At 34.3% G+C, this 17282-nt stretch overlaps 1 protein-coding gene across 1 annotated transcript in view; it reads left to right on the forward strand.

Annotated features, from left to right (window-relative positions):
- CNKSR3 (CNKSR family member 3) overlaps positions 1–17282 on the forward strand; it is a 97839-nt gene that overhangs the window by 40058 nt on the left and 40499 nt on the right. The window contains exon 2 of the mRNA XM_074309471.1: positions 12156–12319. Within this exon, the coding sequence (XP_074165572.1) occupies positions 12156–12319 (164 nt within the window). The remainder of the gene's footprint in view (positions 1–12155; positions 12320–17282) is intronic.

A 17282-nucleotide genomic window follows, 5' to 3' on the forward strand; every position in this document is an offset into this window, starting at 1 on the left:
TTCCTTCAAAGTATGACAGATGTTTCACTTTTAGCAAATTATGAAATGTCACTAGATTCTGGAGCAGCTACGGGGCAGAAGTGGAGAAGCATTATATAGACAAGTGGTCCCTAGGTTTCATTAGATTGTCCAAAGGGGTCTATCACCCACAAAAAAGGACAAGAAACCTTGCTCTTGACTGTACTCCATCACATACCAGCACTTTTCAGATTTGTGAAAAATAATTAAATGTTCTTTCTTCTGCTCCTAAAAACTAACTAATCACCCCTCATTACACTTTTTGGTCCACATTATTGCTTTTGCATGTATGTGTGTGTCTACTGCAGTACAAGTGTTTCCTTTGTTTTTGTTTTTATGCTAAAAAGCAGGTCAGTACATGATAGAATGAACAGGGATGTTCTCTGCAATAAGTACACCACAGACATATTTTTGTTTCTAAAGCCCTGGAGGTATATGGGTCTGTACTGACCTGCATTGAAGACCTACCTATCATTTTCCTTCTCAAGTCATATTGTTTCTTTGTCTCATTTTTCAGGTTCTTATTGACACACAGGAAACTTGGAATGCCTTAATTAACTTCAGGTGTGGTTCATAGACACTAAATTTATTTAATCTAAGAAAGTGAAAGCTTAGATTTCCCTGAAAGTATTATTTTCTTCTTAAATATTTCAATTTAAAAAGGAAATAAGGGGCAGCTAGGTGGCACAGTGGATAAAGCACCAACCTTGAGTTCAGGAGGACCAGAGTTCAAATCTGGTCTCAGACACTTAACACTTCCTAGCTGTGTGACCCTGGGCAAGTCACTTAACCCCAGCCTCAGAAAAAAAATAATAAATAAAAAGGAAATAAGTTGAGAATGGATGTCCCTGAAATGATATAAATCATTACATCCTGATTTAAAAGAAGTCATTGTCTTTGTTCCCTGCCCCACTATCTACTCACTATCTCATAAGAGATCTAGAGGTGAAAGGGATCTGAAATACCACTTAGTTTAACCTTTCTCATTTTAATTTTTAAATTTTATTTAATTTTTAATAATAATAGCTTTTTATTTTTCAAAATACAGACAAAAATAGTTTTCAACATTCACAGTTGCAAAACCCTGTGTTCCATATTTTTTCTCCTTCCTTCCCTAGACAGTAAGTAATCCATTATAGATTAAACGTGTGCCATTATTCTAAACATAAGAAAAATCGGATCAAAAGGGAAAAAAAAAAAACAAAAAAAAAGCAAAAGCAGCTGAAACCCAGAGAGATCAACTGATTTGCCCAAGCTTACAAAGTAACCTAGTAAGAGGTGGGAAGAAGCAAACTTAAGTCCTGCTGTGACTGTCATCAAATGATCTTTTGAAACATTGTACCTTATTTCCTCCTTATTGTTGGCAACCTATGGGAAGAGTTTAATTTTGTTCATAAGGGCAAGATTAAGAATTAGTGAAATTTAGAGCCTAGCCTATCAGAGAATGTTTTTAGACTCAATCTCTAGTTTAGGGTCCCGGCAAAACCAAGATAGAAATCCAGCTATATAACATTGTTTCCAGTTTTGATATTTTATAAACCTGGAAGGTACCTCAGAGAACATATAGTCCAGATTCATTTTATAAACAAGAAAAAGAAAGCCCAGAACGTGCTTATCTTGCCTAAGGACTTAGTTCTAAGATTCTGCTAGTCTTAAGGGGATCATCTTGTTTTTTTGCTGATATCTCCTTTGTAATTTTAACATGAAAACAAAGATACATTATCAGAGATGCTCTAATTCAGTCCATACTTAAATAATAGCCTCCTTTAATAGAGCCCAACAAGTGCTTGTTCAGATTTTGCTTTGCAGTGTTCTAGCAAGACTATTCCATTACCTCCTGAGGCAGCTAATTTTACTTTTAGACAGGTTTTGCAGGAAGTTTTTCTATATGTCATATAGGAATATGCCTCTCTTTTACCCATTATTCTTAGCTCTTTTCTGATGCGAAATTTCCTCTTTGACAAGTTAAACATCTCCAGTTCCTAGATCATTTCTTGAAGGATTCAGCCTTTTTCACCACCTTCTTTGTTCTCTTTAGAACACATTGCAGTGACCTTTTAAAGACAAGACATACTCATATAGTTCAAAGTGAATTGGTTACTGTAGATGTGGACTGACCAGGGAAGAGTCCATTAGAAAATGATTACTTCATGTTTAGTTTATAGTGCCTTTTATTTGAGATTAAAAACACATTAGTACTTTGAGGAGTTGTCACGTCACACTTGTTGAACTTGGAGTTCACTAAAACTCTTGTCTTTTTCAGATGAGCTGTTGTCCAGTCTTACCTCTTCCATCTTGTGTTTGTAAAGTTATTTTTTTTATATAAACTTAAACTTTATATAAACTTAAGATATGTAGTGAAATAGAACTTGTACAGCAACCATGTCTTGGTAAAATCATGGAGTTCAACCAGGTTGAAGATAACCAACAGACCTCAAATGTTATTGGTGACTTATGAGAATATCTACCCCAAACTGGATGAGAATAGTTTGTTCCAGTGGCCATTAAGGTGGCTAAAACAGATACTGTGGCATTCTTAGATCTTGCTCAGACATCAAAGACATGAAAGTCATCCTACTACTTGCTGAATCATTGCAGTATCTTGACTTTTATCTTGCCATTGGACCTTGATGATTGAAAGAGAGAATAAAGATGATGACCTTGCATAATTCTGCCTCATTTACATTCTATTCACATGCAAGTCAAGATATTTCATTCAGGCTGCTGTTCTAGTTTACTGTTTATTAACATTTTTTGTGTGTCATGATTGTCACTTCATTGACATTTTGTTGAAGTCTATGGACTCCTCAGAATAATGTTTTTAAGTGTATGAAATATATAACATTACAGAAGTATTTACATATATATAACTTATATGTGTGTATGTATATAGCTATATAACATATACACATAAATACAATAAAAAATTTTAAAAAACCAGAATAGTTTGCAGACAACAGATTAAGAATAACTGTTTCTAGCTAGTCACACTGTCTTTATTCAACTGTTCATTATACTAATTGCCCCTTCCCTTAAGTGCCCCTTAATCCCAATAATTAAAATATTGGCCATCATAGGACCAAAAACAGATCCCTGGAGCACTTCATTAGAGAATACTTCCAAATCAGCATTGAAATATCAGAGACTCATAGGTCCAATCATTTGCCAGTTCTTCTATCTCCACGACATGTATTATATTTTTGGATGCACATTTTAAAATATGAAATGGCAAAAGGCATTGTTAACATTTTTGTATTTCTCGTCTTGTGAGTAGCTCAAGATCTGTAAGTAATTCGATGTTTATTCAACAACCATTTATCAAAATCCTTTATGCAAGGCACTGTACTAGGAACTGGGGACAAAAGGACAAAACATAGCTCCTGCCTTCAAACAGCTTATATTCTACTGAAATGTAATTCCAGTTTAATTCCATTAGCATCTTATAAGTATTAGGTAGTAAGGTATGATTATTTTATAGATGGAAGCAATGAACTGTAAGGGAAATGATTTGTTCAGAGTCACAATAGGAAGCTGTTTGCTGAGCCAAGCGTAGGGTTCAGCTTTCTTGAATTTCCATTCTAGCAGTATCGAAAATACAATGTTCACTTCTATGAACCCTCTGCATATTTGCCAAGTTATTCCCTGTTGTCATACTTTGCTAATTTTTACCATTTCTGCCAGTTGATTGATACTAGAACTCCAAGATTACTAACTTAATGGGACTGATACAGACTTAAAGATTATTTTTTTCTGAAGTTTTCAAAATAATTGAAAGAAAAGTGGAAAAGATGGTTCAGTGATGGGTATGGATCTTCCCAGTTGGAAGCTGGCTGAGAGAAGGAGGAAAAAGACCAAAGTAATCAATACCACCAACCCAGGAAGATCATGTGGAGATTTTCAGTGCAATTTTGGGAAGTCAAAGTTTATACTGGCATCCACTGAATCACAAAAAAACTGTATTCAGATATCTTATTAGTCAAGAAAACATGAGAAACCAGAATTTTAAATACTTTGATACTAGAGCTGATGCCACGATCAGCCAGAATTGATAATGAAACTGAGAAAACTTTCTTTTCTGTTGATGGAGAAGCCACTGGGGTCCCAGTTACCCATGGATACTGTGCTAGGGCTAAGTAAGGTTCAGGTGCAAACACCCAAGCATTTTTATCCCTCAGTATCAATTACTGTGACCCTTGTGATGTTTTCAGGTAGAGGAGAAACATGTCACTTCTTAAAAAGATTCAAAGCCATACAGAAGGTGGAAAAAGTGAAAAGCATGATAATTTTGGCAGCCAAAATTTTCTGGTTGAAATTTCAGCTAAGTTGCGTTCCTTAGCCATTCAGAAACTTCTTGTGAGGGCCAAACTTTATCTGATTTCTGATATTTTGGTTATTTGAATCCTTGAGCTGTTTGTACTATACCTGTTATTTTTACTTCCTTAAATTAAATTATTCTGTCCAGAGAACATCTTACAGATCTGCTGTTTTAAAGTTATATTTCAAGTTATGTGTCATTCATTAATGTAATATAAAAACAATACAAACAAAAACCCAGCTTGGAAGGTGACATTCAATGAGGACTTTTGCTTTTAGAAGATACCTTCCCAGAAGTCAAATTTCTGAAGAACAGTATACCTCAAAAGTCATTGCTAATAGGAATAATAGGTGACATTTATAGTGCTCTGGTTTCAGAAGTCTTTAATGATGAGGAAAAGTAGCTGATGCTTATTTGTCATTTATTAATAAATTTATTATTTATAATATTAATCAATATCATTATTATTTATTAATAACATCACTTAACTCCCATTTGTCTCAGTTACTCATCTGTAAAACAAGGGCAATGGAGAAGGAAATGGCAAACTACTCCATATCTTTGCCAAGAAAACCCCATGGACTTTTGTTGATCTAACATAGAGTTGGATGCAGCCAAATGACTAAAAAGCAGTTGTTCTGAGGAAGGTGGAAAACTTCTTGATTTTTGCTTATTCTCTTGCCACTACTAAGCAATTTTAACTTTAAATCTCTTGTTTATAATTCTGTTAACCATTCAGGACTATTTAGATAATTTTTCTTAAGCATGTGAGAGCTTTAATTCAGTTTTCAGTACTGCAGTAAATTGTAGCATTATTCTGTTCCTGCTTAGCACACAGTACACAGTTTAAAAGAACATCTCCCCTCACTATGTAATTGGATAAATTTCTTATAGAGAAACAAGATTAAAGTTTTTCTGTAATTATTTTACAGGGAAATTCTGAGTATTAGGAATCTAGATCTGTGGGGGTTTTTTGTTGTTGTTGTTGTTGATCTTGATCCCAAAAATCCTATCTCCTGAATGATGGGAGGCCTGGAATCCAATGAAGAATGAATTCATCCTGTAGTTAAATACTGTCTTATCTCAGAGGCACAGTTGTTTTAGGTGCACTAGGAGTATTGACACCTCTTTGCACTCTTCATTGGAGAAGTGGTTTGTTTTTTTTCTATGCATAGAGATTTTTGATTTGGGATTTCATATTAGAATTATAAAAATAGTTGATAGTCCTATAATTTTGATGGTGTGGGTGTTGAGTGACAGCTATGGGGAGAAGTGAAAATATCATAAAGCTAAATGTTTAAGCAATTCCTGAATTTCTGGCATGGGAATTATTTGTACTTTTGGGGAAATAGTATGAAAGAAAGTATTCTGACATCCGATTTTGTGGCCTTGGCTCAACTTGATGTTTACCTGGGAAAATAACTAAAAAGAAATGGGTAACATAGAATCAATTGTAGGACCAGAAACTTTGCTCCAGGAAACAGTAAGAGTTCACTTTGCTGCTCTAGTAAGAAAGAATACTGTCTTTGTTGGTTTGGAATATTGCTGTATATTATTAGAAACAATAATTAGCTGTGATCATTGTACAACATTGTAGAAGAAGGTGAAGGCGATTGAAATGAATTTTACCTATCCTAGGCCATGACCAACAAGGGCATTGTTCTTAATTCAAATATAGAGTTGGTTTCTTGGTTGTTGCAGATGAAAAAAAATCTCAGTAAACTGAGATGAAGTTAATCGGATATGAAAATTAAACATAGTAAAATTCCAAGGAATCAGATTCTACTTATTATGAGAGAGCATTAGGTTCAGCCAACATCCTCACCTTGTTCACAGCGGTAATAAAGAATCTTACTTTGATATATAATGAGGCTTGAAACTATAAATATCAGTGAAGGCACATCTAATTAATTTCATGATTGTTCTTACCTGTGTAATCTGTCCAAGGGTGAGTTTTTAGGTAAGATATAAGGAGGTAAGGATGTGCTTTGTTTTTGCATCCTGTAATTGACATCAAAGGATTAGTTGTCACATTCATGTGGAGGTTAAAGAGTTTTTAGCCTCAAAAAGCTAGAGAAAATAGGGTTCTGTACTCTACTGACCACTTTAAAAGATCAAAAAAGGAATTAATTAAATTCACTTTAAAAAAAGTAAACTAAACATATCCATAATAAAACAGTGTATGTAGAAAATGAAGCTTTTTACTCTGTTGCTCAGCCTCCTTGCTGTGTCTGTAGCCAATTACTGTTAGTATTATAAATTAGCAGATATTGAATACCAATTTGACCCTTCCTTGCTGCTTACTGGAATCACTCAGTTCAATTCACCTTTGTCTTTCGTCTTCCAGAATAATAATTAGGTTTCGTAAATCCTTCTTTCTATCTTCAAAGTAAGTTTCTCAGCTGCGTTTTACACTATAGGCTTGCATTGTCACCATACTGGCTTATAGACATTTCTAATGTTCTTTTTGGGTGAATGATACAATATTCTTTTTTAACCTGGGTTCTTAACAGAAACAGGTATTTTGCAAACAAAACATCGATTTAGCCTAATATGATCACTTAGCACTATGTCTGACACTTAATAAATGTTTCTTGATTGACTGATCTAATAGTTACCATAGTAAAAGCCCAAGCCATTTTAACAGTGTACTTGGGTACAGCAAAGTCAATTAGAACCTAAGCTATTATCTGTATAATTACAAGTAGTATAGAAAATAAAATACTTAATTTATATGTAAAAGAAAAACTCAATGTATGGTTTAGAGTCTATAACTACTCTCCAATATAGGACATAAGAAACATTATTGTGCCTGATGGAGAAGGAAACTGAAGTATAGAGTTGAAACGACTTTCCACAGTCATACAGCTTTGACTATCACATCTAGAAAGTAGGTTTGCTGATTTTAAAACTAGTCAGTGTTCAGGTTTCTATTATATCAAACCATCTCCTCAAACAAACATATTTCAAGATATTCAGATTAAGACTCACAAATCAGGGGAAATGCCCAGATTGGAATACATACATCTCTTGTTCCTTTTCTTTTTAAACTAATTTTAGAAATTAGTTTCTATTCTGAATGATTACCTCAATGTACATATCATATTACTTCTATTTACTCTTATTTAGGCACATAGATTGCTGTGGAATGCTAAGGGCAGAGATTTGAGTCTCAATGTCAGAGATAATCCTGTTCATTCCAAGCATGAAAGGGGTCACAGGGAGCTATGGGAAGTGAGGGAGAGAGTTAACAAAAAGTTTTCTTCTTTAGGTACCTCCTTACAATGTGACTTGATTATATGATTCTAAAATATTATGATTTTCCATAGCAACTGACACATTTGAGTTATAATAAAATAAAACACACTCTAAAGTCAAATATCAGTAAGTTTTGGGTTTTATCTGTGTCCTTGTATGCCATGCTTTAAGCATAGAGAATCAAAAGTTGACTTTGCTTTTGTGACTTTCAGAGGTTTCTAAAAATAGAAAATAATGCTCTAAAGTCTTATAAATTCAAACGGATTTGATGAGGCAGATGTCTAGAGGGAGACATTTGCTTTTATTCGTTGTTGACACAGAGGGTCATAAAATATCTAAGTTGGATAGGAGTACCTCAGTTTAAAAAAAATTCAGTCAAAAGTTTTCTATAGAGTGGTGGGAAAATAGATAAGGCTTTGACATTCAGGTATAAGACGTGAAATAGGATCCCAAAGTTATGTGCCTGTTCTGTGGGTTATAGAAGAATAGACTTTAAAGAACATCTGATAGGCTGAGGTTTAACTATGTCATAGTTCTGTGCACTCCACATAGCAGACAATTGAAAGTTGAAGAGGTTGGAGTCTAGATACTAGTTTCCAGTTAGTTAAGAGACAGATCTGTTGTCTGGTTGTGACCTAATTAGTTATCTGATATAAATAACCCTTATACATGAAAAATGAAGAAAAGCTCCAGGTATTTAATTTTAGTACATTTTCTATAACTTCTCTTTAAGCTGATTTTTTTATTTTTTATTTGCTTATTATTAATAACAAAGTTGAAATTGGATTTCAATAAAGGTTAAGAATGCCTTGTATCAAGAGCCCAAGATCCATTAAAAAAAAAAAAAAAAAAAAAACCTCACATTTTTGCTTATCATTTAACTTGAGTTTCACTGTGTGTGGAAATGACCTGCTTTAAACTTGAGACTAGAAAGTAACTGAAACATCAAAGAGTTGCTATCACCATCTTTTGTTAACTCAACTTATCATTAGCTATACAAGTGGGGAAACCATATCAGGTGATTTGTTTGTAGTTGTATAATTTATAAACTACATAGAACCCTTTTCCTGAGTCACCTAAGTTTTACTGAAGAAATCAGTGTGAGGAACTGATGATATTGGAGGCCCCCAAATTTGTCATTATTCCAAGTTGTCAGTGATATGTCATTGCAGGGATGTGATGGTTTGCTTTGGTCTTTGGTCAGGTATATTTCCCAAGGGTAAGCTGTAAGAGCTTGAAAGTACATCATGATCCTGTAGTTAAGTTCTCCTTTTGTAACATGCATTGTACTAACATCTGCTATGCCTGATGACATATTCAGTGTTCCTCAGTCATCTCAAAAAAGAGAAGGGTGTGTATGTGTGTGTGTGTGTGTGTGTGTGTGTGTGTGTCTCTGTGTGTGTATACATGAATGTATACATTTTTCAACTCTTTTCCAAAGTTGTTTGGTTATTATAATTAACATTCAGCTTAGTTTTTGTTGTTTTTGTTTACATTATTGTAATCATTGTGCATATTGTTTTCCTGGTTTTGCTTTTTTTTAGCTGCATTTATTAGTTGGTATAAATCTTCTTACACTTTTCTGAATCCTTCATTTTCATTGTTTCTTATAAGGCAGGAATATTCCATTATGTTCATGTACCACAGTTTGTTTTACCATTATCCAGTTGATGGGAAATGCAATAATGGGAATATGGTCACTAATTTTCAGATGTAGCTGACTCATGTAAAATGTAGCCAAGATGGTTTTTTCTGCCAAAAATTTTTAAAGGTATTTCCATTTCAGTATAAAACTGACCCTGTTTAGCTAAAGAACTAAAAGGATTAAGTCATTTCCTATACTTTAGTAAGATTCAGTTTTGTGCTGCAGAATGTAATTTTATGTTATAAAATAACACTATATACTGTTAAAATTAACATGACCATTTACAAGTAAGTACTTATGAAATGCTTGTTGACTTTGCTTTTGTCTCTTGTTCTTTGCTTCCATTTTATACCTCTACTGTTCATAAAATCATGTGGATTTTTTGTTGTTGTTGGTTGGCTTATTTTAAAAATACAGGCTGTGTAGTGTCATTAAAAAAACATTAAACAAGAAAGTAATTTGGAAACTTTGACTTTTAAGTATCATTAACTAACAACCTATGTGACTTTGGGCAAAATAGTTCCCCTTTTTATACCTTGATTTTTTTCTACAAAATTGTTTTATGTCATTTCTGATTCTTCATGAACCCATCTGAGGTTTTCTTGGCAAAGATATTGGAATGGTTGCTATTTCTTTTTTCATTCTATAAAATTAGGCAGTTGGAATTGATCTTCTCCAAAGTTACTTCAAACTATGATTCTAATTACATCCAGTAATGTGGATATGAGAGAAACTTGTATTGTTTCTATTACTTAGTTAATCCATATTGAGGCTTGTTCTGAATTCATCAAGAATTATGGGAATCATTAATTCCAAACTCAATTCCTCATCTTTCATGCAAGTAAGCGAGAGGACATTTTATGATTCTCCTAATAGCTATTTTTCTTGTAATACAAGAAGACTTTTATAGACCACTTCCATGTTGGTTATAACCATGTAATACCCAGTTCTGTTGAGAACATTTCAATGAGTATATTTGGAGACCATCCAACATACATCTCATCTAGCAAAAAAGATTCTTAAGTCATCATAGTAAGTAGGTTATATGTTGTAAGAAATATGAGTTGTAATATTCTTGTACAAGGAAAATGGATAGTTCCTTTTTTTAAAATTTAAGTTCTGTTATAGGAGTTAAAGCTACAAATAATTTTTTTAGAAATCATCTAGTCCACCCTCAGTCTATTATTTTTCAGTTTGGGAAAGAGGGTCAAATAATCATATTTCACATATATATTGTCAACTGGACAGAACCAGCCTTTTACGTGACTGGAGCTAAACAGAGCATAGTAGGAAAGTCGAGAATCCAACAGAAATTCAATTTCAGAGTTTGGGAAATAGCTGGCAAGTAGGGGGACACATTAGACACACATGTGCTGGGGTACATTTCCCCTCTAATAGGGGGAAATGAGGAATGCGGGTAAATCTTAATACTTATACTAAATGGCTACACAGTGAGCTGTGTCCCTGACAGTGAGGGGTAATAGCAACAATCAAACAACTTTGTTTCGTAACAGAACTTCCTGAGGCATGGGTACTGTTTGATGCTTGTTAAAGTTCATAGAACACCTGGTGCTGGTCAAAGCAATATAGTAATTGTGATTTTTGCCAGAGGGTGAGATCATCCCGAATGTGAGCGCAAAGGATTGTTGTTATTCCAAGCTCAGGGCATCATAGCCTGCTTCCTGGACCTTAGCTCTGGACAACAGGTTATCTCCCAATATCTTGACAATATTGTGCTTGCTTTGAAGTTTGCAAAGCTCTTTCTTCACAAGCAAGCATAGGGAGGATTTGGGAGACTAAGTAAGTGACTTTTTCTTCCCTTAGTACTAGTACATGATTCAAATAGGATTTGGAATCAGAATTTTTGACACCAAGGACAAATCTCTATCCATTGTACTATTCTGTTTTATGCTAGAGTTAAGATTTCCCTTAACCTAATAATATTAACTTAATGCTTCAAATCTTAGCTAAAATTTTACTTTCTACAAGAAACCTTTCTTGATCTGTCTGAAAGTTAGTGTCTTTTTGTGATCACTCTCAATTTACAAAGCATATATCTTGTTTGTATATAACTTGCAGGTTGTCTCCTGACGAGTTATATACAACTGATATTATTAGATTGTGAGCAGAAACCTTTCTTTGTATTACAGTGTATAAATGATTGGTGATTTGTTCCTTAGCAATATGATTTTGGGAGAATCACAAGCTAAAATAAGATATCATATTCTGTCCCTTTGGGAGAGGGGCAGAATATTGATTCTAGGGTCAGGGGAACTGGATTCAAATTCTGTCTCTAATAATGATAGTAATAATAGTAATTACAAAGAAGAAGTTTGTAACACGTTTTTACAAATATTATTTGATCTTCACAACAACCGTGGGAAGTAGATGCTATTATTTTTTTTCTATTTTACATCTGAGGAAATTGAAGCAGCTAATTAACTGATTTGCCCAGAGGAACACAACTACTAAGTGTTTGAAGCTAAATTTGGACTCAGGATTTTCTTCACTGGGTCCAGTGCATTTATTGTATAGGAGTGACTCTTCAACAGGTTCCCTAATCTCTCTGATTCCCAGTTTAATTTTTTATAAAACAGGAATTGGGGAGGGTATATGAATTTATTTAGATAATCTCTGAAGTTCTTTTTCTCTAAGGTTCAAATGATCCTGTCCCAGCCCTTAGACTTCTTGACTTAAAATCAGTTTTAAAAAAAGCTAACTTCCAAACACTTCTTCTTGAACAAGGTGTTTTTTGTTAATGGTGGGCTTTTTTTTTTTTTTTAAGAAAATTCTAAAGAATGAGTGTGGCAAACAGGTAAAAATTTAGAATGGCAGTGCTGTGATTAGTGATCATTAGCTTGATTTATGTATGGAAATGTGAATGAAGAGATTCTAATCATTCCCTATTTCTTTTGCTAGGGTTGGATGATTGCCTCCAGCAGTATGTCCATAAATTTGAACGGGAGAAAATAAATGGTGAACAACTTTTGCAGATTTCCCACCAGGATCTCGAGGAACTAGGTGTCACACGAATTGGGCACCAAGAACTTGTATTGGAGGCTGTGGATCTTCTATGTGCATTGGTTAGTTACCTTGTTTAAAATATACATAAGAATCTACAAATAGAAATGTTTTGGTAGAAAAAAAAAATTAAGGGTTTTTTTTTTTTGTTTGTTTGTTTTTTTCCTTTTCAAACCCAAATCTGACACTTTTTCTCTATTTGAAGCTTGGCTTATGCCAAATTTATAAAAGGGGGAAAGGGAAGGAAGAGATGGGAATAAGAATTCATGTGGTACCTTAAGTTCTTTTTACAAATATTTTATTTGATCCTCACAATTATTAATATATCTTTTTTCAGTTGAGGAAAATGAGGTTAATTGATTTGCCGATGTAGACATAGCTAATAAATGTCTAAGGCCTGATGTGCCTTTCATGCCTTTCAGACTGTAGGCCCAGTACTTTAGCCACTGAAAATGAATTTTTTTTTGTTATTAAATTCATATTTTCTTGACTAATATATAGTAGGATAGAAAAGTAATCCAGAAAGAAAATAAAAGCTTGGGTTAAGATTAATAATAGGAATGGCTGTTTATTTTTATGTAAACATCTCTGTTGCAGTCAATTGCTTGGATGTTTAGTGGAATATCAGATAATAGTTGCTGTTTGATATTTTATAATTTCCTACTGGAAAGGAATCCTGGAGATCACTCCCCTTTCCCATTTTATAGATTTAGAAACTAGAGCCAAAAAAATTAAATAGCTTCATCTTATTCACCAAAGTAGTAATCAGAGTTCAGACTTGGGCCCTAATTTCTGACTTCAATTTCAGTGATTTAAGGAAAACCAAAGCCTTTGAAGTAGACATAGATATTTTTTTTTTTTTTTTTTTTTTTTACTGTATTTAAAAATACGAAATTTTTAGTATTTAGGAAGAGGAATCCTAAAGGCAGTCCTTGAGCCTTTGACTTCATTAATCTTGAAAACAAACACCACAATTAACTAATCTGCACTTTATCATCATAGTTATTTAGGGCAAGGTTAAATGATTTGCTCTTGGTTATATAGATAGTATGTGTCTGAGACAAAAGATAATCCCTGCCCTCCAGAAGTTTACTATCTGTTACAGGAGATAACAAGCAGTCAAATACAGACAAAACAAGGCATATACTAAATCAATAGGAAAAGGAAGATACTGGAATTAAGAAAGGTTAGGGAAGCTCCTATTAGAAGATGGAATTTTAGTTGGGACTTTTAAAGGAAACCAAGAAGTTAGTAGTTGGAATAGAACAAAGTGAATATGGGGGATAGCCAATAAAAATGTTGGGAACCAGAAGATGGAGTGTCTTTGGGTGGAATAAATAGGATGCTAGTGTCACTGTGCCACACTACTTTTCACAGATAATTAAGATAACAAAAATTTTATATGAACCACAAAAATGGTCAAAATAAAAATTTTTAACAATATCTAACACTAAAATATCAAAATAATTTATTTTTAAAAAGATTTTTCTACATTAACACAACTTTAACAATAATAATGGCACCTAGATAATTCGGTAGATAGGGTGTTGGCCAGGAATTAAGAAGACCTGAGTTCAGTTCTTAGCTCTGGACACTTTCTAGCTAGCTGTATGGCCATTGGCAAGTCACTTAAAACTGTTTGCCTTAATTTCCTCATTTGTAAAATGAGTTGGAGAAGGAAATGGCAAACCATTCTAATATCTTTACCAAGAAAACCCCAGATGCATCATGAACAGTCAGACACAACTGAAAAACAATTGAACTACAACAAAAAGAATAGTAGTGTAGGCACTTAATGATTTGCTGCTTGATTTGTATTTGTATCTCTTGATCCCTGAAATGGTAGATCAACTTTAGCTGCATTTTACCTGAATAGATCCAGCCCTAAAACTGTTGAATTAGAAATAGCCATATTCTTGTTTCTGCACTAATTTTGGTCCTTTGTATCTCCATCTTCAGGGGAGCATTAAAAAAAATTTAATTACCAAGTGAAAAAACCTCTTAGCCTTTCAGAGAATACTGTCAAATGAATTAATAAGCAAGGAAAAAATTTTTTGTCTCCTCCTGGTCTGAGTTTTTTTAAAGACAAGTCAATTTACATTTTTTAGATTTCTACCAATTGCCAGGCACTATGCTAAACATTGGCAAAGGAAACAAGCATTTATTAAGATTCTAATATATGCAGGCACTCTGCTAAGGGCTTTATATTTTTCACTAACTGATCCTTACATCAACCTTGGGAGGTGAGTGATTTTATCATTTCCTGAGGTATATGAAGTTTAAGCAACTCAATCAGAATCACACAGCTAAGTGTCTGAGGCCAGATTTAATTCAGATCTTCTTGATTCTATCCACTGCTCCATCTACCTGCCCTCCTAGACAGCTAAAGAGGCAGAGAAAAGCAAAAAAAAGTCTTTGCTCTATAGGAGTTCACAATCAAATATTTTAAAAATAGATAGTATTCATTTGACTAAAAACTATAGCTTTGGTTCTTTGGATTATACTCAGCATCACCTTGTGCATCTTACTGTATTTCATTGTATACTTCATATTTGTGGATTAAATATTCCATTACATGAATATATATATATATATGAATATTTTACTTAAAAATAGTTCTGTTGAATTGCCTTTGACAGTGTTATGTTATGGATGCCTTTTCTTTAAAAGTCCAGGTTCGGGCAGACAAGAGCATTCAAATTGTAATGTTAGGAAATAGTGCCAGAAGTGTATACAATTACATCATGGAGAATGGTGGGAAAGAATGCTCTCTCGATTATTTTGCCATTGCTGGTCTAAGTTCCATTGATTATATAACACTTGCTGCATTGTCTGAATTCTTAAAATGGACAGAGTCCTGTCTTCCTCTCTGAAATGCACTGCCCTTGTTTAGGAAAAAAAATGAGGAATTTATTTGTAGTTGATAAATGAGCTGCCACGAGGGAGACGCTGTAGCCAAGTGGTCTGAGTGTTAGCCTGGGAGTCAGAATCTTTGAATTTTAATCCTGACTGCCAATGATTCACTTTGTGACCTTTGGGGGGACATTATGCAGTCTGTTTTTTCCATCTATACTGTAACACTCACCTCAGACATGGTTGTGTGTCTGAATGTTTAAATGCTTTGCACTTCTTGGGGGGGAGGAGTAGGGGAGTGCTATAGGAATTCTGCCAGTTTACCATACTTTCAAATGCTATTATTTTCAAAGAAAGGGGTTTTAATTTTAGCTGGGATATGGGAAGTATTAAAAAAAAATATGTATTGGAAAAATTACCTTATAATATGATCTGCTACAATATTTAAATTCTTAAATTTCCATTGTCTTTTTCATTTCTGGTATTAACTGAAAGACAGATAAATTAGCCTGGAATACTATTTTTCTGATATACCAAGAAATGAAAGGAAGGAGAGGGCAATCATATGAGCACTCACTATGTACATTAAGTGAAATAATGGTCATGACAGCTACCTCAGGGCATTCCTTTTTCTTCTTTTTTTCCTTACCTCTTAAAATATTAGAATAGAGTGAACAACGCTGGAGACAAGCCAGATCCCAAAGCTATGCTTTATCTCCTACAATTTCCTCCTAATTTCCTTAGTAGACAAAGTTTTGACCTCAGACCCATTTCTGGAAATGCTTTGTGCAGCTCCAGTTAATGCATTAGACAGAAAGTTCATGTGATGTAGTTGAAATAAAGTGCTTGGGAGGGGGGTAGACTAAGGGGATGGCGAGACTGTTTGGTGTCTTTGGTTTCAAATTAAACGATTTTTATAAGAATACTTGTTCCATTTTTAATCTATGATGCAATGCTTTTTTTTTTTTTTTTTTGTCATGGCATTCATCTCTCTCTCTTTTTTCATATTTTTAATTCAGTACTAACTTAAATAGCATTTCCTCCCTTTTGTGTTAAGGAGGGCTTTAGCTCTTGGTATATCAATGGCATCGTGGTGTAATGGAGAGTGGGTGGAATGTGGGGGGGGGGCGGGTTCGTTTTGAATTCTGCCCCATATGCTCATGAGCTTTGTAATTCTACTCTAGTCACTTAACCAGCTCTGGGTCTCAGTTTCCTCATCTATAAAGAGAGCTGGACTCATAAACCTCTGCAGTTTCTCCCACCACTAAAATCGATCATCTTCTGATTCAGTAAGTTGCAAGCTCATATATCTTATTTAATGCCACTGAAACTGAATTCTTGAGGGTTGTACCAGACTTCGAGGACATGAATCTTCTGAAGGCCAGCTTAGCTAAATTTGGAGAATCACTTCATTATTCAAAGGTTGTTCTCCAGGTGATGAATGTCCTTTGGTCCACTAGCAGTTCATGAACAGTTTCTTAGTATGGGGAAGATTTGTTGTTTCTGTTCATGGGGTTATGGAGTAACCATGTTGAAATCATAATGATGAATAACCCTTCTCTCCTGCAAATATTTTAACTTGCTTGACTGCTCCTACACTGTCTCCTTTGTTGGCTCATCATCCATATAGTAACTCCTAACTATGGTTGGAACTCAAGGTTCTGTCCCAGGTTCCTCTTCCTCTCCCCCTCGTTCCTTTCATTCTTTCCTCTCTGTTTCTTTCTCTTTCCCACCTGTCTTACTTTTCCTTTCCCCCCTTCTCTCTCTCCTTCCATCTTTCTCTCCTTCTTCTCCCCCTTTCTCCCTTTGTCTCCTTTCTCCTGACTTCTGCCCCTCCCCCAACTAAGTCTTGGCAACTTTTAAATATATAGCCCAAGCACCATTTTCTGCACGAATGCCTTTCTTGATCTACCTAAATGCTAGTGACTTCCACTTCCCAAATATCTTGTGTTTAACTACTTTGTTTGTATTTAACTTTATTCCCTTTATATTTATGCAGTATATATCTATCTGTAATTGTTATCTTTCTCATTACAACGTAAGCACATTGTGAATAGAAATTGCTTCATTCTTTGTATTTTGGGCAGTGAGGTGGTAAAATAGGCAGAGCTCCAGGTCTGTAATCAGGAAGACCCCTATTTGCCTCAGTTTCTTCATTTGGAAAACGGGGAT

Source organism: Sminthopsis crassicaudata, chromosome 4 (assembly GCF_048593235.1).
Source record: "Sminthopsis crassicaudata isolate SCR6 chromosome 4, ASM4859323v1, whole genome shotgun sequence".
Taxonomy (NCBI): Eukaryota; Metazoa; Chordata; class Mammalia; order Dasyuromorphia; family Dasyuridae; genus Sminthopsis; species Sminthopsis crassicaudata.